At 30.6% G+C, this 15,360-nt stretch overlaps 2 protein-coding genes across 2 annotated transcripts in view; one reads left to right on the top strand and one right to left on the bottom strand.

Annotated features, from left to right (window-relative positions):
- Positions 1-360: 360 nt before the first annotated feature.
- Positions 361-6,467, top strand: purple (6-pyruvoyl tetrahydrobiopterin synthase purple). The gene is made up of 3 exons (XM_014422694.3): positions 361-519; positions 1,479-1,558; positions 4,323-6,467. Exons 1-3 carry the CDS (start codon positions 446-448, stop codon positions 4,598-4,600), a joined length of 432 nt encoding a protein of 143 aa, XP_014278180.1. The 5' UTR covers positions 361-445; the 3' UTR covers positions 4,601-6,467.
- Positions 6,468-11,432: 4,965 nt separating this feature from the next.
- LOC106682048 (uncharacterized) overlaps positions 11,433-15,360 on the bottom strand; it is a 32,202-nt gene continuing 28,274 nt past the window's right edge. The window contains exon 17 of the mRNA XM_067051480.1: positions 11,433-14,040. Coding sequence (XP_066907581.1) covers positions 13,872-14,040 — 169 coding nt within the window. The 3' untranslated portion in view covers positions 11,433-13,871. The remainder of the gene's footprint in view (positions 14,041-15,360) is intronic.

The raw sequence follows: 15,360 nt of genomic DNA, 5'->3' as shown, positions 1-15,360 counted from the left end.
AAACGTTGGCACTAATTAATAAGTTTCACTTATTTGTGTTCTTCACTGATCGCACCCTTAGCCATCTTCTTCTTCTCATATATATGAAATATATGGTAAGAGGAAGTATTGCGAACGTGAAAATTTTTGTATGTATCAATAAAAAAACCTGCAAATAATTACACAAAGGTTTATTATTTAAATTAATTATTTATTAAACCTTTTAATACATTCATTACTCTTAGTAGTTGAAGTGGACAGACCTGACATTTCTGTCTTTACCACTTCCTAAAAGGGTAAAAACTAGAATGTTTATCTTTGAGTATACTTAAACCTTTTTATTTCGTACTGAATTTCTGATGAACTACTCGTTCACTAACTATATTTTAAAAGTCTGTTTAAGATTCAAAAATTTAAAGTTATGTAAGCGATTCTTAGATGTTTGTAGCGTGCTAAAGATCACAGGATGGCCGGAAACCCTTCTCCTATAGCATATTTGACAAGAATTGAAAAAATTTCTTCTTGTCATAGGTTACACAGGTTTGTTACCTAATTTATATGTTAATATATATAGTAGTTGTCATGGTTTTCGGGCTTTAGATTTATTTTGTGGTTTGTTGAGTCCTATTCTGAAAATCAGAGGACTGCTAATAGAATTATAAACATATCTTTTATATCTTTGTGTAGGTGTGCACCAATGTAAAATAGTATTAAAGTGACAACCAATATAGTTACATAACAATCTCTAAATATTAAATAATTTCGTTATAAATTAAGAGAAAATTACTTATTTTGGATCAAACCTATTTGTTAATTTATTATCAGAGATTCCTTTTCAAAGTTTTCAAAATGTCAGAAGTCTTGTGCATTAATATTTCCAGTATTTTAATTATTGTTGTATATTCTGCTATGCAAAGTATTATTTTGAAATTTAATGTTTAAAAATCCATTAATATTTTATACATAATAGTTATACTATATGAGCCACTAGTATGGTCTTGTATTATAGAGGCTTTGATGGCCAAGAAGGTTGGTATGAGGGTTCCAGAGTACCTCTTTTGGAATGTTGCAGGTTTAATTTCTATTGAAGTTAGTATTTATTTCTTAGTTATTTCTTAGAGTGAATCTTATCACTCTCACTCTGGTTAGTATGAGGCGGTAATCAACAGAGCTTGAATTAAAGGACCACTAGACTTAGTTCCCTTCCCTATCCCTTCCTCCCCTAGAACTCGGACTACATTATCTTGGTGATTTTCTCAGTATCAATTTTATCATTTTAAGTCAATAACTGCTCTTAAAAACATTTTATGGACCTATTGATTAGTGCTTAACATGCCATTACAACTTCTTGGTAGCGAGAGTTCTAGGTAGTGAGGTTCTGTAAATGAACATTTCAACCATAATTTAAACTTTTTATTTTAACTTTTTAGGTTCTATATTTGTACTATTTATTTTTTAAAAATAAAATTTAAAACTGTTAATAATTGATGAATTTTCAGTTTGCAATTAAGTGATGCTGAAAATTTAGAAACCTATGGCAAATGTAATAATCCAAATGGACACGGCCACAATTATACAAGTACGTTCTTTTAATTTGTTACTTCATATGTGAACTTACTTTGTATAAAATTTGTTATTGCATTATTTCCTTGATTTATTGACCACTATAACAGTAAGGCCACTCATGTTCACCAATTTCATAAAATTTTCAGGGATTGATATTGCTAAAATTTTCAGAAGTAAGTTATTTATAAAAATGAGATAGGATAAGGAGATTGCTTTAGAAATGACCTAATCAAATCTACTGTTCATTTTAACTTTATAGAAATACTAACAGTTGTTGACCTTTTTAAAGCTTTTGTTAGAACACCTATCAAAGTCTGCTTTTACAAGAAACTGAGAAATTCACAAGGAAGCTTTTATCGGTGTAATCGAGATGACCAAGCATGAATACTTGTTAGTGGATGCTGGGCTGATAACCCTCTTAGATATTGGATGATAGTGCTTGTTCTGTTGATAAACAAAATTATATTGATCCAGAAGGTACTTACATATTAAACGATCTGAAATATATTTATGTAGTTACCGGTTAGAACCTACTGCTTTAATTTGATCACAGGCAGTTGAGTTCTGCTCACCACGTTTTCTCAGGAGATATAATCAGGGGATTTTTGGAGATTGTCCCATGAGAAACAAACTGCTGATGGATCCTTTTTAGTTGAGGTTAGAACCTGGATTTGCTTAAATAAGAATTAGTTCATAACATGCAAAAACAGAAATGGAGTTCTAATACTTAAGTATAATCCAGAATAATGATTGTCTTATAAAATGTCTAAGAAAGCAATAGTACTAAGAGTCCTTTGCAAATTTCAAGAAGATAACATTTAACAAGAAGCATTATTTTATCTTAAACAAAATTATGGGAATTGAGTTCATCACTACAGGTGGTTACTGCCAAGCAGTAGCTGAGTTTTCACCAGTGACCTAGCACCCCTAACCAAGTAAGTGGATCCAACCCTAGTCTTTGAGCCAGTTACCTTACAATCGATAACAGTCTTAAATGCAAATTAGCCTTTACAATATAAATCAGCTATGAGCTGTCCAGCCTTTGAAGCTGAAAAATAAATAGAATACTAGAGCCAGCCTTCGAAAATGTGTCAAAGAAGAAATGTACGTCTTACAGTGTAAAAGATGTCCAGCTAGTAGTGTTTGAAGAAATTCAAAAGGAATAGAATTGGAAATTTAATGATTAGTGATAATTCTCAATAAACTAGTGTTTTTAAAAGCCAAACTTGGAAAATGGTGGAACCTTCATGGTAAAAATAGCAAAATGGTGGAACCCATATGTTATTTGATACAAATAGAGTGATCTGTCTTTTCAGTAAAAGGCTAGGTACCTATGTAGATATGTAAATATACAAAAATATCTATATACACGCAATATGTGTGCAAAATTTGAAGAAAACAGAGATGGTAAGATGTTACATGTGTAATGTAAAGATATAAATGCTGGTAAATACCTTTGTTTGTATTATATGTAAATATAACTGTATTGTTGAATGTATTTACATATGTAGTTAAGGGGGGAGGGTAGTGGAGGGGAGAGTGTAGTAACAAGGCTAGTGCTTTAGGAGGGAGTGTGTACTTGGTGTGTTAGAACAATAATAGATTGTCCTTGATTTAAAAGAGTTTGTTAGTTGCCATGTTGCTACTTCTGGGAGCGTTCAAGATGGTGGCTGAAAGGTGAGAGACAACTCTAGGTTTTAAGGCAGAATACCAACTTAAAAGCAACGAGAGTGGGGTTTGAAGGCTACAGGTGGCCTAAAGTGACTTTTTTCCCCTCTCTTATGCTTATGCCTCTCCCAGTAATTATACCATGTTATATTACATTTAACAATTCAATTTGTTCTTTTTTTTTCTTTCTATATAAGAATCAGTTTTGTTGTTTTATTTTAAAAGAAAGTTTTAATATTTTGTTTGTATAAGTTACTTTTTTTGTTGTATAAAATACATTTTTTTTGTTTTCTGCATAATTGTTCAAAATACCTTTTTTTATAATAATTTTTTTTATAGGTCAGATTGCGTTTTTTTCTATAATGTTTTCTTGAACTCTCTTTGTGGGTAAAAAAATCCCTATGGTTACTATTTATCTAGAAATGAAGGTATTTGCCTGTGACCGCTGTACAGTTAGGTACTTATGCAGGGTTACAGAAATTATTGTATTTACCAAATCTTCCAGTTGGTATTATAAAAAATTATGGGTAAGACAAGATGTCTCGAGCATGATGTATTTTTTTTTTTAAATAGTATAAAATTGTATTGCTAGTTTTTTCAGACTTACGAGTTATCACAGCTTAAGCTATGATTGGTTGCTTTAGTTTTTTTTTTATTTCTGGTTTATTAAGGTAAAATGGATTGATCAGGGGGGTCCCAAATAAGTAAATGCAGTGAAATTTATGTAGTTTTCCTCTCCTTGACCATACATTGGATAAAGAATGAATCAATTCTTACAATTTTTTTATATGAGGTGTAACGTTCCAAATCCAGCCAAGCCCATTTTTAAATTATTATTATTTTTTATTTTACACTGATTATTTTTGATTTTACTTTTTGTTGCTCTAGATTATAATGAAGTGAAAGGATTTCTTCCAAAATCTGTTAAAGCACATGTTGTTTAACTGTTTTCAGATGATATATTAAAAAAAAAAAAATTGTAAAATGAACTTGGCTGGTTTTAGCATGGCTAACCCCATTAATTAAAATAATAATTTAATTTATTAGATGTAATATTGTTTTATTTATTTATTGTTGTTTATTTATTTATTTTATTTATTTTTTTATAGTTGAAGTTACTTTGAGGGGACCTGTATGCCCTATAAAAGGAATGGTATTAAACATCAATGATTTGAAAAAAGTTATGAAGCTTGGTATAATGGATCCATTGGATCATAAAAACTTGGATAAAGATGTTCCTTACTTTAAAAATGTTGTATCTACCACAGAAAATGTGGTTGTTTATATATGGAATAATTTGAAGAAATTGCTTGAAGATCCAAAGTTGCTTTATGAAGTTAAAATATATGAAACAGACAAAAATGTTGTAACATACCGTGGTGAATAGTATTACATTAATAACAATCAAATGACTCTACTTAAATTAATATTTTACTTGGTGTATTGAACAATTGAATTATATAGAATCTCAGAACTAGTATAGAAATGAATATTATTGATTTACCTTGTGATAATCAATGCCTTTAAAAGGTGGAAGAAAAGAATTGTTATACAACCTGTCAGGCCAACCTTTTTATGTTTAAAATAAATTTTCTTCCTGCACAAACTACTCAATGGAACAATATGAGCAATTTTTAACTTATGTAATTAAATGTAAATGTTATTTAATTTCACTCTTATTGGCATTTTATCATTGAAAAAAAAGTGAATAATCTTTCTTTATGAAATTTATTTATATATTATTTAAGTGTATTTTTTAAGCTCATATGTAATAAATCAATTAAAGGTTATGATTAATTTTTAATATTAAGGGATATTTTATAGTATTAAGTAAGGGATGCGGTGAAGGAAAATAGTTAAATTTTAATTATTACTTTAATAAATATATACAAAAGGACTCTTAAGTCCTGTTATTTCATTTAAATTATCCTTTATTACAGGATATCGAATCATTTAATGTAACAAGATTAGGATCTAATTGATATGATGAAGTTAAAATAAATGTATGTTTATATGCTTGTATGTGTTTGTATGCAATTAAATGTATTTTGTGATTAATAAACCATAAAATACTTTAGTATTTGTAACAATCCTTTAATACGTTTTGAATTACTGCTGACTCTTGATAAATTGTGGCTAATGGTTAAAGCATGTGTAAATTTACTTAGTATGAAATCAGCAATGTTGCTTAATTAGACTTAAAAAAAAAGTAATCTGTACCATTAAACCCCTTAAGGGTCAGGGATGCAGTACTTTGTAAGGAAATACTAGACCAACGGTTTAGCAAGGAGATTTGGTGAGTATCATGCTTGACCATCTTACATATAGAAATATCTGTTCTGAAACGAGCGAGGATTAATAAGGAGGATCAAAGCAGGATAGAAAGTGAAAGTTGTGTGATGTGTGTAGCACTCCAAATTTTTTTTACGATGTATTCAACACCCGGTAAATATATCTGAGATCATAGCATTGCAGAGATTAAAATGAGTATGTGAAGTTGTTGGACTAAGGAATAAACAAATTCCTAAAAAGTGCCAAGCTGAATGGTAAACATCTGAGGATTAAACCGAAACCTAGATACGAGAATTCGTTAGACTGATCTTCCTGATTTTGGCTTAAGAAGGATTTTGTAAGAAAATTATTTATTATTCAAATGTAGTAGGGAGACAAACAATTAATATGAGGTGTGGAGATGCTAACTGGGATATATCCACTTTTTGATTTCCCACATTATTTAGCGTTCATTTTAAAGTGTTGCATACTTAATCCCTCAAAAATAACTCGATCCAACCTAATTACATATTCAAAACTGGGTGGGGATTCAAAAGGGGATAAACTTCTAAAGTAAAAAAGGTTCCACAATATTTCACCATATGGATATTTTTCTTTAAAATAACAACTTTCAAATTACAAAAATGTTACCGAGGCATGCTGAAGTATGAAATTACTTTAATTAAATTACACAAGTTATAAATCAGTATGGCCTAATTGCTGAAGCATGTTTTAAAAAAAAAATTACATTTAGTGAAATATTGTGTTGCCTTTTTATTATTCTCCTTTCGGAATTCTGTAAAAATCTGTAATTAATAGGTATAAACCAAAATAACTGTTTGGAACACCAAATAGATCTTTGGACAAATAATAATTAGACCTGCATTGATTATTATAAAACATCTTGAAAAATCATGTTTTTTTCTGTTATTTATTTTGCTTCTAAATGTTTAAAAATTAAAATAATAAAACATTTTCATTTTTGTGAGTGTTTTTTTTTTTTCTGGTTTACACACTTTTTTTTTATTTCCTTCCCAAAAGTATTAAATCTATTTTAATTATTTATTTTTTTAATTTGGTATTTGGAATTACAATCTTATTATTCAAATATATGTCTGATGGTATTTAAATACTACTGATCCATTAAAGAAAAACAATTTAAATTGTTTGAAAAAAATGAAAACACCTAAATTTGCATATTTTTGGATTTTATGAAAAATTTTCGAATTTCAGTTCGTTTCCTTTTGCAACTCCATTATTAATATCTAACCTGAGAGTTCTCCAAAGGTTATTTCAGCATTATATAATTATACCTCCATTAAATAATTGGACCGCAATATCCAAAAAATTCTGAAAAGTTAAAATAATTTTTTGTCAAGTAGAAAGTACACAACTAAAATTTTCTTTATAAAATTCGTTCCCATCCTGTTGTAGAGACCCCGCTAATATTTACTGGACAAACTTATAACCATTATGAACCCCTGTGCGTAATGTGGCAGTCGAGATGTGAAACACTAAGATCATCACGGGAATGCCATATATTAATATCTGTACTATTTCATGTAAATAATTTAATTTTACAAATCTAATAAAAATTTCATATGGTGTAGTATTCTTGGATGTATTATTTGAATCGAAAAAGATTCAAATAGAATTTTCTGGTCAACTAGAAGGTAATGTCTTACACGCAGCATCTCTTGGTGGCGTTTAATAGCCCCAGAGAGATTAATTTACGCAACTTGATAAATAAAAGTGAGTATTTTCCCCTCAGGGATTTTGGCTCCTTAGGAGGCAATGAGTAACAATATACTTAGTGGAATAGAATTACATGACTGAAGGCAGATTCGACCATTTTTTTACCCCTCCCCCTGCTCAGTCTTTGTTTTCGAATACGATTCGGACCCTTACCTGTCGCTCCGCCATGTATCTAGTCAGGACAACGCTTTACTTTCCAATTTCTCTTGGGTTGGGTGGGCGAAGCTCCTTTTTTATTCAATCTGGTCGGATTGTCGGCCCTTCCCCCCTGGTTAAAACTTCAAGTATACAAGAGTATACTCCGTCCAGCGCTCCTATACGGTGCTCCCTTGTTCATCCACCTCAATGATGGTACACAGCGCCACCTTCAAAATTTCCAAAATTCCATACTGCGGAAGATTGTACAGACTACAGTATGGAAGAAGGAGAAACCGCCGACTCTTCACAAATTATTAGATGTTCCAACGGTCCCGGACTTCATCAGGAGAGGCATATTAAATTCCTGGACTTGTTGAAATATCAGCCCAACCCACTATTCCAGACGTTGCAACCAGCGCCCCCACCAGTGCGGTGGCAACAGGCAGCATTATAGCCACTTGAACAACCTAATAATCGTAGATTTAGACCTAGTTTTTAAGATCATTAACTCCTAATAGTGGTATGTCCCAATAACATTAAATATCACACAGATTAACTCAAATAAAGTCAATACTAATACACTACATTCATGTTTTAAAATGTAATAACGTTTCAGATAAAAACAAAAACCCCACTATGCAGACACTGTTAAACACATATCTTTATTTCAAATAGGGGCTTTGAAAAAAAAAATAAGTATATGTTCACAGGTTTCTTTACAAACTCAACAGCTTCGAGTTCTTCCATTAGCTCGACAAACCATCTTACATCACTTACCCCTTCATAGGTTGCCATAAGTTCTGCTTCCATCGTCGACATGGCCACTATGTCTGCTTGTAATCTGTGTCCCACTTCTCCAAGCCAGGACAATACTTCCAACCGTGACAACATGCCCACTAAATGACTTTGCGTTAGATGTGGTGCACTAACCTGTATCTGCTGAAACTTCCAATTTTTTAACTTTATTGTCAATTTTTAATCTAAAGTATTTCGTCCCTTGTAGATAATTCAACAACGTCTTAACCACCAACCAATGGATTTCCCTAGGATCCAAGTTGAATTGAGAAAGCTTACTAACGGTGTACGCAATGTGAGGCCTGGTACACCGAGCCAGGTGCAAGAATTATCCAATAGCCTCTCTATAAGTAGCTTCTGACACAAATGGTGAATCTTTGTAATCATACAAGTCCAGGGCCTTTAACTCCAGGTGGTATCAATCGGTCGGAACTCTGTCATTCCGAACCTCTTCAGTACTACTTCTATGTATCTTTGTTAGGACAAGGAAATGCAGTTGTCTTCCTCTTCAACCTCTACTCCAAGAAATTTTCCCCCTTTTACAGGTTGAATTTTCACCTCCTTCTGTAACAAGCTCACGAATTTACTGATAGCTTTACCATCTTCCCCAATAATGACAAAGTCATCTAGGTAAACCCCAATATGACCACCTTCTGGTCTATATTTCCTTTTAACAAGCACGGAACTTTAATTAAATTCGCGAATCTAAGCCCATGCAAAATACTCTTTAGTTTCTCAAACCAGTTTCTTCCAGCCTGATGTTAGCCATAAAGATTTTTGTTTAGACACAAGACCTTACCAGTCTTTTCACAACCAGCGCCTCTATACATACAGGTACACTAATTTCGGAGTTGAGACATGCTGACTTAATGTCTAAAAATTTTACTTTATATTTCCTCTTCACTGATAGTGCCAAGATCTCCCTTAATGATTCCTACTTAATTACTGGACTATAGGAGACATCATAGTCCCCACCTTCCTGCAGTCTGCACCCAACTGCTACAATCATGGCCTTGCAAACCTTAACTCCATCAGGGTTTTCCTTCATCTTGAATACCCACCTACTCTTAATTATTTTCTCATCTGACGGTCGAGGAACTTCTTCCCAAACTTTTAAATTCTCCCTTTTTTTTTTTTTTTTTTTTTTTATCCTTCTTTCCCCCCGCTGTACCTTAGGGCAACCCTATACCAGCAGTACGTTCCAAACTTCCTAACACTTTAATATTCTGTCAAGAAAGGACTCGGTCACCAAGCCTCCTGCATCACAGGAAGCAAAGCTCCCAAGTGTTCAGGCCTGCACTCACGTTGGTCCAAATATCTCTGAACCAAAGTGAGGCATTGCTTAATCTTTATAACAATGGGGCAAAGCTAATGGGTTGCCTGTGACTGGAGAGCTGTTCCCACTAAACAGGGCTCCAGTAACTTCCTACCTACATTCAAGTGGGTCTGCTATGTATACATAGAATTGTTACATACAAAGGTCATATTATTGTTACATACTCTATATAGATATTATTGTTACATTTGTAAACATATAATTAATTATATTAATCATTTGGTAATCAGGCTTTTATTTGGAACACCTTCTTTGCAAACTTTTTGAATGCCCCAAACATATCGGGAGTCGCACCGAGTTCTTCTAGAGACTTAGGCGGCCAATCAAGCAAGGAGAACTCACCTGCTAAAGCCAGTGTGGCACAAGTGTACATAGGACAGTCAAAAATAATGTTTTACATCTTCCACGGCTCCACAGTTACAATTAGGGTCATCCCTCTTCCTGAAGAAGTGTAACTTTGAATTGATGTTTAATGATGTTTTGATTGATTTTGATGTTTAAATTGATGCTCTCTCTCTCTCTCTCTCTCTCCCCCTCCCCCCCCTCCTCTCTCCTGCGGCGTCCATGTCCTTTGTGATTTGATTTCAGTGGTTAGCCCTAAATAAAATTACAAACCTTACGTATCCGTTATTATTCGAAAATTACTCTCGTCACTTAACCCTTTACGCACTAAACCACACTCTGCTACCTGTTTGTTGTGGAATTAAAGGAGGGTTTTATAAAGAAAGATAAAGAGTGTATGTTCCAAGGGACGCCAGCTATCCCATGCCAAAGCAGTGTCGCCATCTACTGTTTTATTTTACAAACCAAATAATAAAACCTAGTTTCTACAACATTTAGTAAATAATAAAGGTCAGGTTTTCAGACAAATAAAGATCCCCTTTTCTAAAGGATACATTTGAAAAAAAAATACTTCATTGCAAGCGGTCTCTGATTTAAATCTCACAGAACCATATCCAGCAAGATATCATGAAAGACCTATATGTTTCTATTAGAGCATGTTGTAGTGATAGTTTAAAATATGATTCCCTCTTTCAGGCATTATCCATCACTACTTCCATGGTAACCAGATGGGAAAATGTATGTTATCTTTCTTTCTTTAATTTATTTTTTGTTTGTATTTGTACCTGTAAATGTACTTTACAACAAGCAAATAAGATGTCCTATCCAGGCATGGTATGAGTTGGCATGAAGGAGATAGCACACAGTGGTGCATCCTCCTGACGTTAGGTAAATTATTTTATTAAACTAGGAGGTCCTGCATCCAACTCTTCTTCAGCCTACACCAATTTACATCAGGAATGTCATGTGTTGCCATCTGTGGTATAAATTTATTGAAATGTCCATGTAGCATGTTGTGAAACTGTTTGTAGTTTGTAAGTCATATGAATGTGGTCTGTTACAGTCAGAATGCGTAGGTCAGTGTGAATGATCTCGTTTGAAACATAGAGTAGAAAGTGCATATCATTTTGTATGAAAATTAATTTAATTGGATTATTTAGTAGTTTGTTTTTTTTTATTTTAAGAGTTTTTATTTTATTTTATCGTTCACCTATTATTAAAGGACTAAAGCAAGCATAAACTTTTGTTTTTTTCAAAATAAACATTTTTCTCTTCGGTCCCTTTTGTAAAGCTCTATCTGATAAAAAATTAAATGAGATTCATGAAAACAAAACCATCTGCTTAAATCACTTTCTATAATTGATGGTTTGGTTTGATTGAATAATTTCTTCTCCCTTGGTGAAGCTTAAACAGTAATGTATATATTGTCTGCTATTTCAGATTATTTAAAATAATGAAAACAAATATCTGATAGAATTACATTTATGCTCACTGTAATACCAAAATAACAATATTAGTATCAAAATATCCAGATTTCTTGGATAAAGGGAGCAGGTGTTTATTAAAAATAGGTTTTTCACATTTCCAAATATCAGTTCTTTATTACATGTCAGAAAACTAAGGTTACATAGTCGTTAGAGTTTGAAGTTCTATTATGAGATTATTCATCATTAAAAGCGACTAGGCACCAATATCTATACACAGATATAAATATTTGGGATACATGCATTTTCATTTCATTTGAGGTGATTCAATAATGTTGGCACAGGTATTAATCAAAAGTGAGATTTGGAAATAAGTTGATCATAATTTTGAGTGTAATTTGCCTGAGGAATCATAAACCTACTTTCGTATTACTACTTATGAACAAAGTTGACTAATATACATACATATTTACAGCATTTACATCTAGTAGGGGAAAGAGGAATTCCTTCTAATAATGCTTGAGCAATTCATTTATTCAATCCATGATATGATCATACCTATTCTTCGGTATTAAATAGTACATTAGTGTACATTTATTTTATTGAAGTTTTGAAAATATAGTGAGTTAATTGGACATTGTGATTATTAATCAAGTAACTAGTTACAATAGTTAATTTTAATACACATTTAAGACGAGTTTCGAATTCTATTTGGAAACCATAACAACTTAATGAATAACAATTTTATATTTACAATGAAGAATTTTATATATTTCTATTTGTAGCTAGTCAAAGGAGACTAGAATAAAAATTATTTGTTTAGGTGTTGGAAAAAAAGGCATTCTTTATAACCACACATCACTAATTTATTTTTCTACTCTGGGAAAAATAAATTTGAATATCAATCATTTGTTCAAATGATAATTACCAATACTTGTATACGATTGTCTCATTATATGAAACTTATTTGTTTTAAATGAATAGTAAATTACAGAACAGCCTAAACTTGTATTACTTATATAAAACATTTACAACTTACTTTTTGCACTTCAATGTCTTCAGAAAAGTTTTCAGTAAATATTACAATATTGTAAACATTTATTCAGTGATATGGAGCAGCAAACTGTTGTAATAACAATTATATCAGAGCTTTTTTTATAACAGTGTTGGTTTTATTGTAATTAGTTTAGCTTTTTTTAGTAACAAATTACAAAGAAACAGCTTAAATTTATAAAAACACAGTATAATTATGAAATTAAAAGAAATCAGTGATATAAACAATTATATTACTATCCCAATCAGATAAAATTATTTTTAATTTAAAGATTTTTAATTTTTCAAAATATAAACTATGAAAACAATAAATTTCTTCCTGAATTATTTTCTTGCTTCTAATTTACTCTTATCTAAGATAAGTTCAAACCAAGTTGAAATTGTTTTAAATATTAGTTAAGAACTAGATGAATTTTTAAAATAAGTCAAGCAATATTATACAAAATGTGATAAATAATAAGATTCTATTTTATTGTTTTAGTTTGTTTTACTGAAGTAAATATTACTATAAAATTAACAAATTATATGTGGACATCTAAAGTTAATTTAATTTATTAATAATACTCTTGTACCACAGCATAGCTTTATTAACTGGGTCATTTATTCTGATTCATGTAAACTTTAAATTTTTTATTTGAATTTATTAGTTACATTAGGTTTCATGGATTAACAATTGTGATAATATTTGACCATTTCAAATAAGCGCTCATCACTGGTATAGTGAATGGTTTTTTGGTATAAAAAGGAATTTAGAAGGGCAAGTAGAGATCTTAGTAAAGTAGTGTACCTTTTTCATGATTAAAGATGAATTTTAGTAGTATAATTTCTTACTCATTGACTTCTAAAAATACTTTATTAAAAAATGGCGAATTGATAATTAACTTCAAAATACCATTATTATCATTACTATTTGTCAGTTCTACAAATTTAGTTGCATAATAATTAATCTCTAAATATCCCTTCAAAATAAAAAAATTCTAATCAATGATTATTTAATTTTCAACAACTTTTCAGGACACTTGTTGAGCTTTCTCTTACCTAGTTCCATCACAAAAGTAATAATTACACAATGCTTGGAGAAATTTTAATTTAAAATTTTTTTTTAAGCTGAATGAATAATTATTTCCAATAGATTTTTTAAAAATAAATAATTGAACTTCTGTTGAGAAAAATGTTCTTATCATCATAACTGTAGTTAAAACTTAGGTACAAAAGTATAAACAGAAATGCATTTTTGATCCTGAGTATTTTTAAAAAATTAATTTTTTTATAATTGGTATATTTCATTTTATTTTATGACATAAAAATAAATGAATCTACAAAATAGGAACCATTAAGGAGATAAAAAACTTAGTTCAGATAAGATAACTTAGTTCAGTCGAATCCATAGTTATCTGGCTCTAAAATAAAATTTTCGTTCAACATTTCAATTTACTGAACTATTTAACAGCTTCTTTTAAGAACTATTTTCTTTTTTTAAGTTGTTAAAGTTAATAAAAAAATGCAATTTCATCACTTTTCTTTTTATATTATCTATAGCTTTACTATAAGAACAACCAAAATGTTACAACTAGCAAAACTTCAGCCAATGAAATAACAGTGGCTCTAGAGGATTGAGCAGGTACAACACCAGAGGCACGTGTGTTACTTCTAGTAATTTGTGATCTCCATCTGAATGTGAAACTTGGGAGAATGCGTGTCATTGCATTCAATCTATGGAAAAAAAAAAACAAAAGCATTATATACATTAAAAATATTGAGATACCTGTGGACACTAAAACACTATAAAACTATAAACACTATATATATGTGTGTGAATCTTAAGAATCAGTCAATAAGACAGCTGTATGTATTGAGACAACATTTCACAACTTTATTGTTTAGATAGTCATTCTCTACAATGAAAAAAATAGTTTTTTAGAACAAAGAATTTCTTTGACTAATTATTAAAAAACTACATGTAAGTAGTATAATTTAAGAGTAATAACTATTAAAATTAAAGTATTACTCACAATTGTCTTACATTGCTGTGACATAACTAACTCAAGGTTTGTGCCAGAACTGAGTAGGGGTGAAATATAGGAAGGTAAATGTGGGTTTATTTTTGTTTTTCCAACACATATATGTTCTTTCTAGCAGTCAGTTTTTAATTTTGTTTTATATTTAGTCTATTTATGTTTAGTGTTCTTAATTATGTCTTATGTGTTTATTAGGTTGGAGTAACATGAATTTAAATTTTATTCATTTGATTTTTACATTAATTTTGGACATTGATAACCCAATTCTTATTTTTTTCTATAGTAATCATTTCTTTTAAATATCACTTAAAGTTGTTTTGTTTTTTTGCGTATGATTATTGGTGTATCAAATATAAATTTATGTCCTGTTTGTCTAAAATGTGTTGTTTCAATAGGTGTGAAAATTATATCCCCTAATACCTAAATAAAGCATAATATAAGTAATAGATCTCCTCCTAGCAAATAGGAACCCTCATTAATAAGTTTGCCTATCACTAAAACAAATATTAACATTGACACAACATAAGCTTCAAGAAATCTAAAGCAAAAGATACTACACACACACACTATATATATATATATATATATATATATATATATATATACGTAAGTCTGCAGGATGAAAAGAAGTATTCTCAATCAAATTCTAGCGGATGAGGAGACACCCTGGAACATGATCTAGGCGAGATTAAAGAAGGCATTTGGAGAGGACGTTGGAACCCAGAAGAGGACATATTTACAATGATTAGGGAACATAATATTGTTACTGTAGAAAGTATTAGAGAACCTAAAAAGAGGAGAACTGTCCATATTGAAAATTTCTGGAAATAACAATGTAAAACCTGGAGTGCGTTCATATTGCCAGTCACTACTGGATTGTATTACAGAAAAAATAGTTATTAATGTAATTCTATTAATAGTTTTTGTTTTAAGGTTTATTTTGACTTTTGTAAATATTGTTTTGTTTTTTTTCATTTTAGCTTATTTATGTATTGTATAAAGAGTTCTTTAATTT

This window comes from Halyomorpha halys, unplaced genomic scaffold (assembly GCF_000696795.3).
Source record: "Halyomorpha halys isolate HHAL.00 unplaced genomic scaffold, Hhal_1.1 Scaffold386.1, whole genome shotgun sequence".
In the NCBI taxonomy this organism is placed as follows: domain Eukaryota; kingdom Metazoa; phylum Arthropoda; class Insecta; order Hemiptera; family Pentatomidae; genus Halyomorpha; species Halyomorpha halys.
The sequence above is the reverse complement of the archived record's forward strand: the minus strand, read 5'-3'. Positions and strand labels throughout refer to the sequence as shown.

What these genes read in the sequence shown, in the direction of transcription:
- purple (XM_014422694.3), top strand. Translation starts at nt 446, where the DNA reads ATGGCCGGAAACCCTTCTCCTATAGCATATTTGACAAGAATTGAAAAA. An exon ending in TCTTGTCATAGGTTACACAG is followed by an intron (nt 520 to 1,478) that starts GTTTGTTACCTA and finishes ATGAATTTTCAG; the next exon opens with TTTGCAATTAAGTGATGCTG. An exon ending in ACACGGCCACAATTATACAA is followed by an intron (nt 1,559 to 4,322) that starts GTACGTTCTTTT and finishes ATTTTTTTATAG; the next exon opens with TTGAAGTTACTTTGAGGGGA.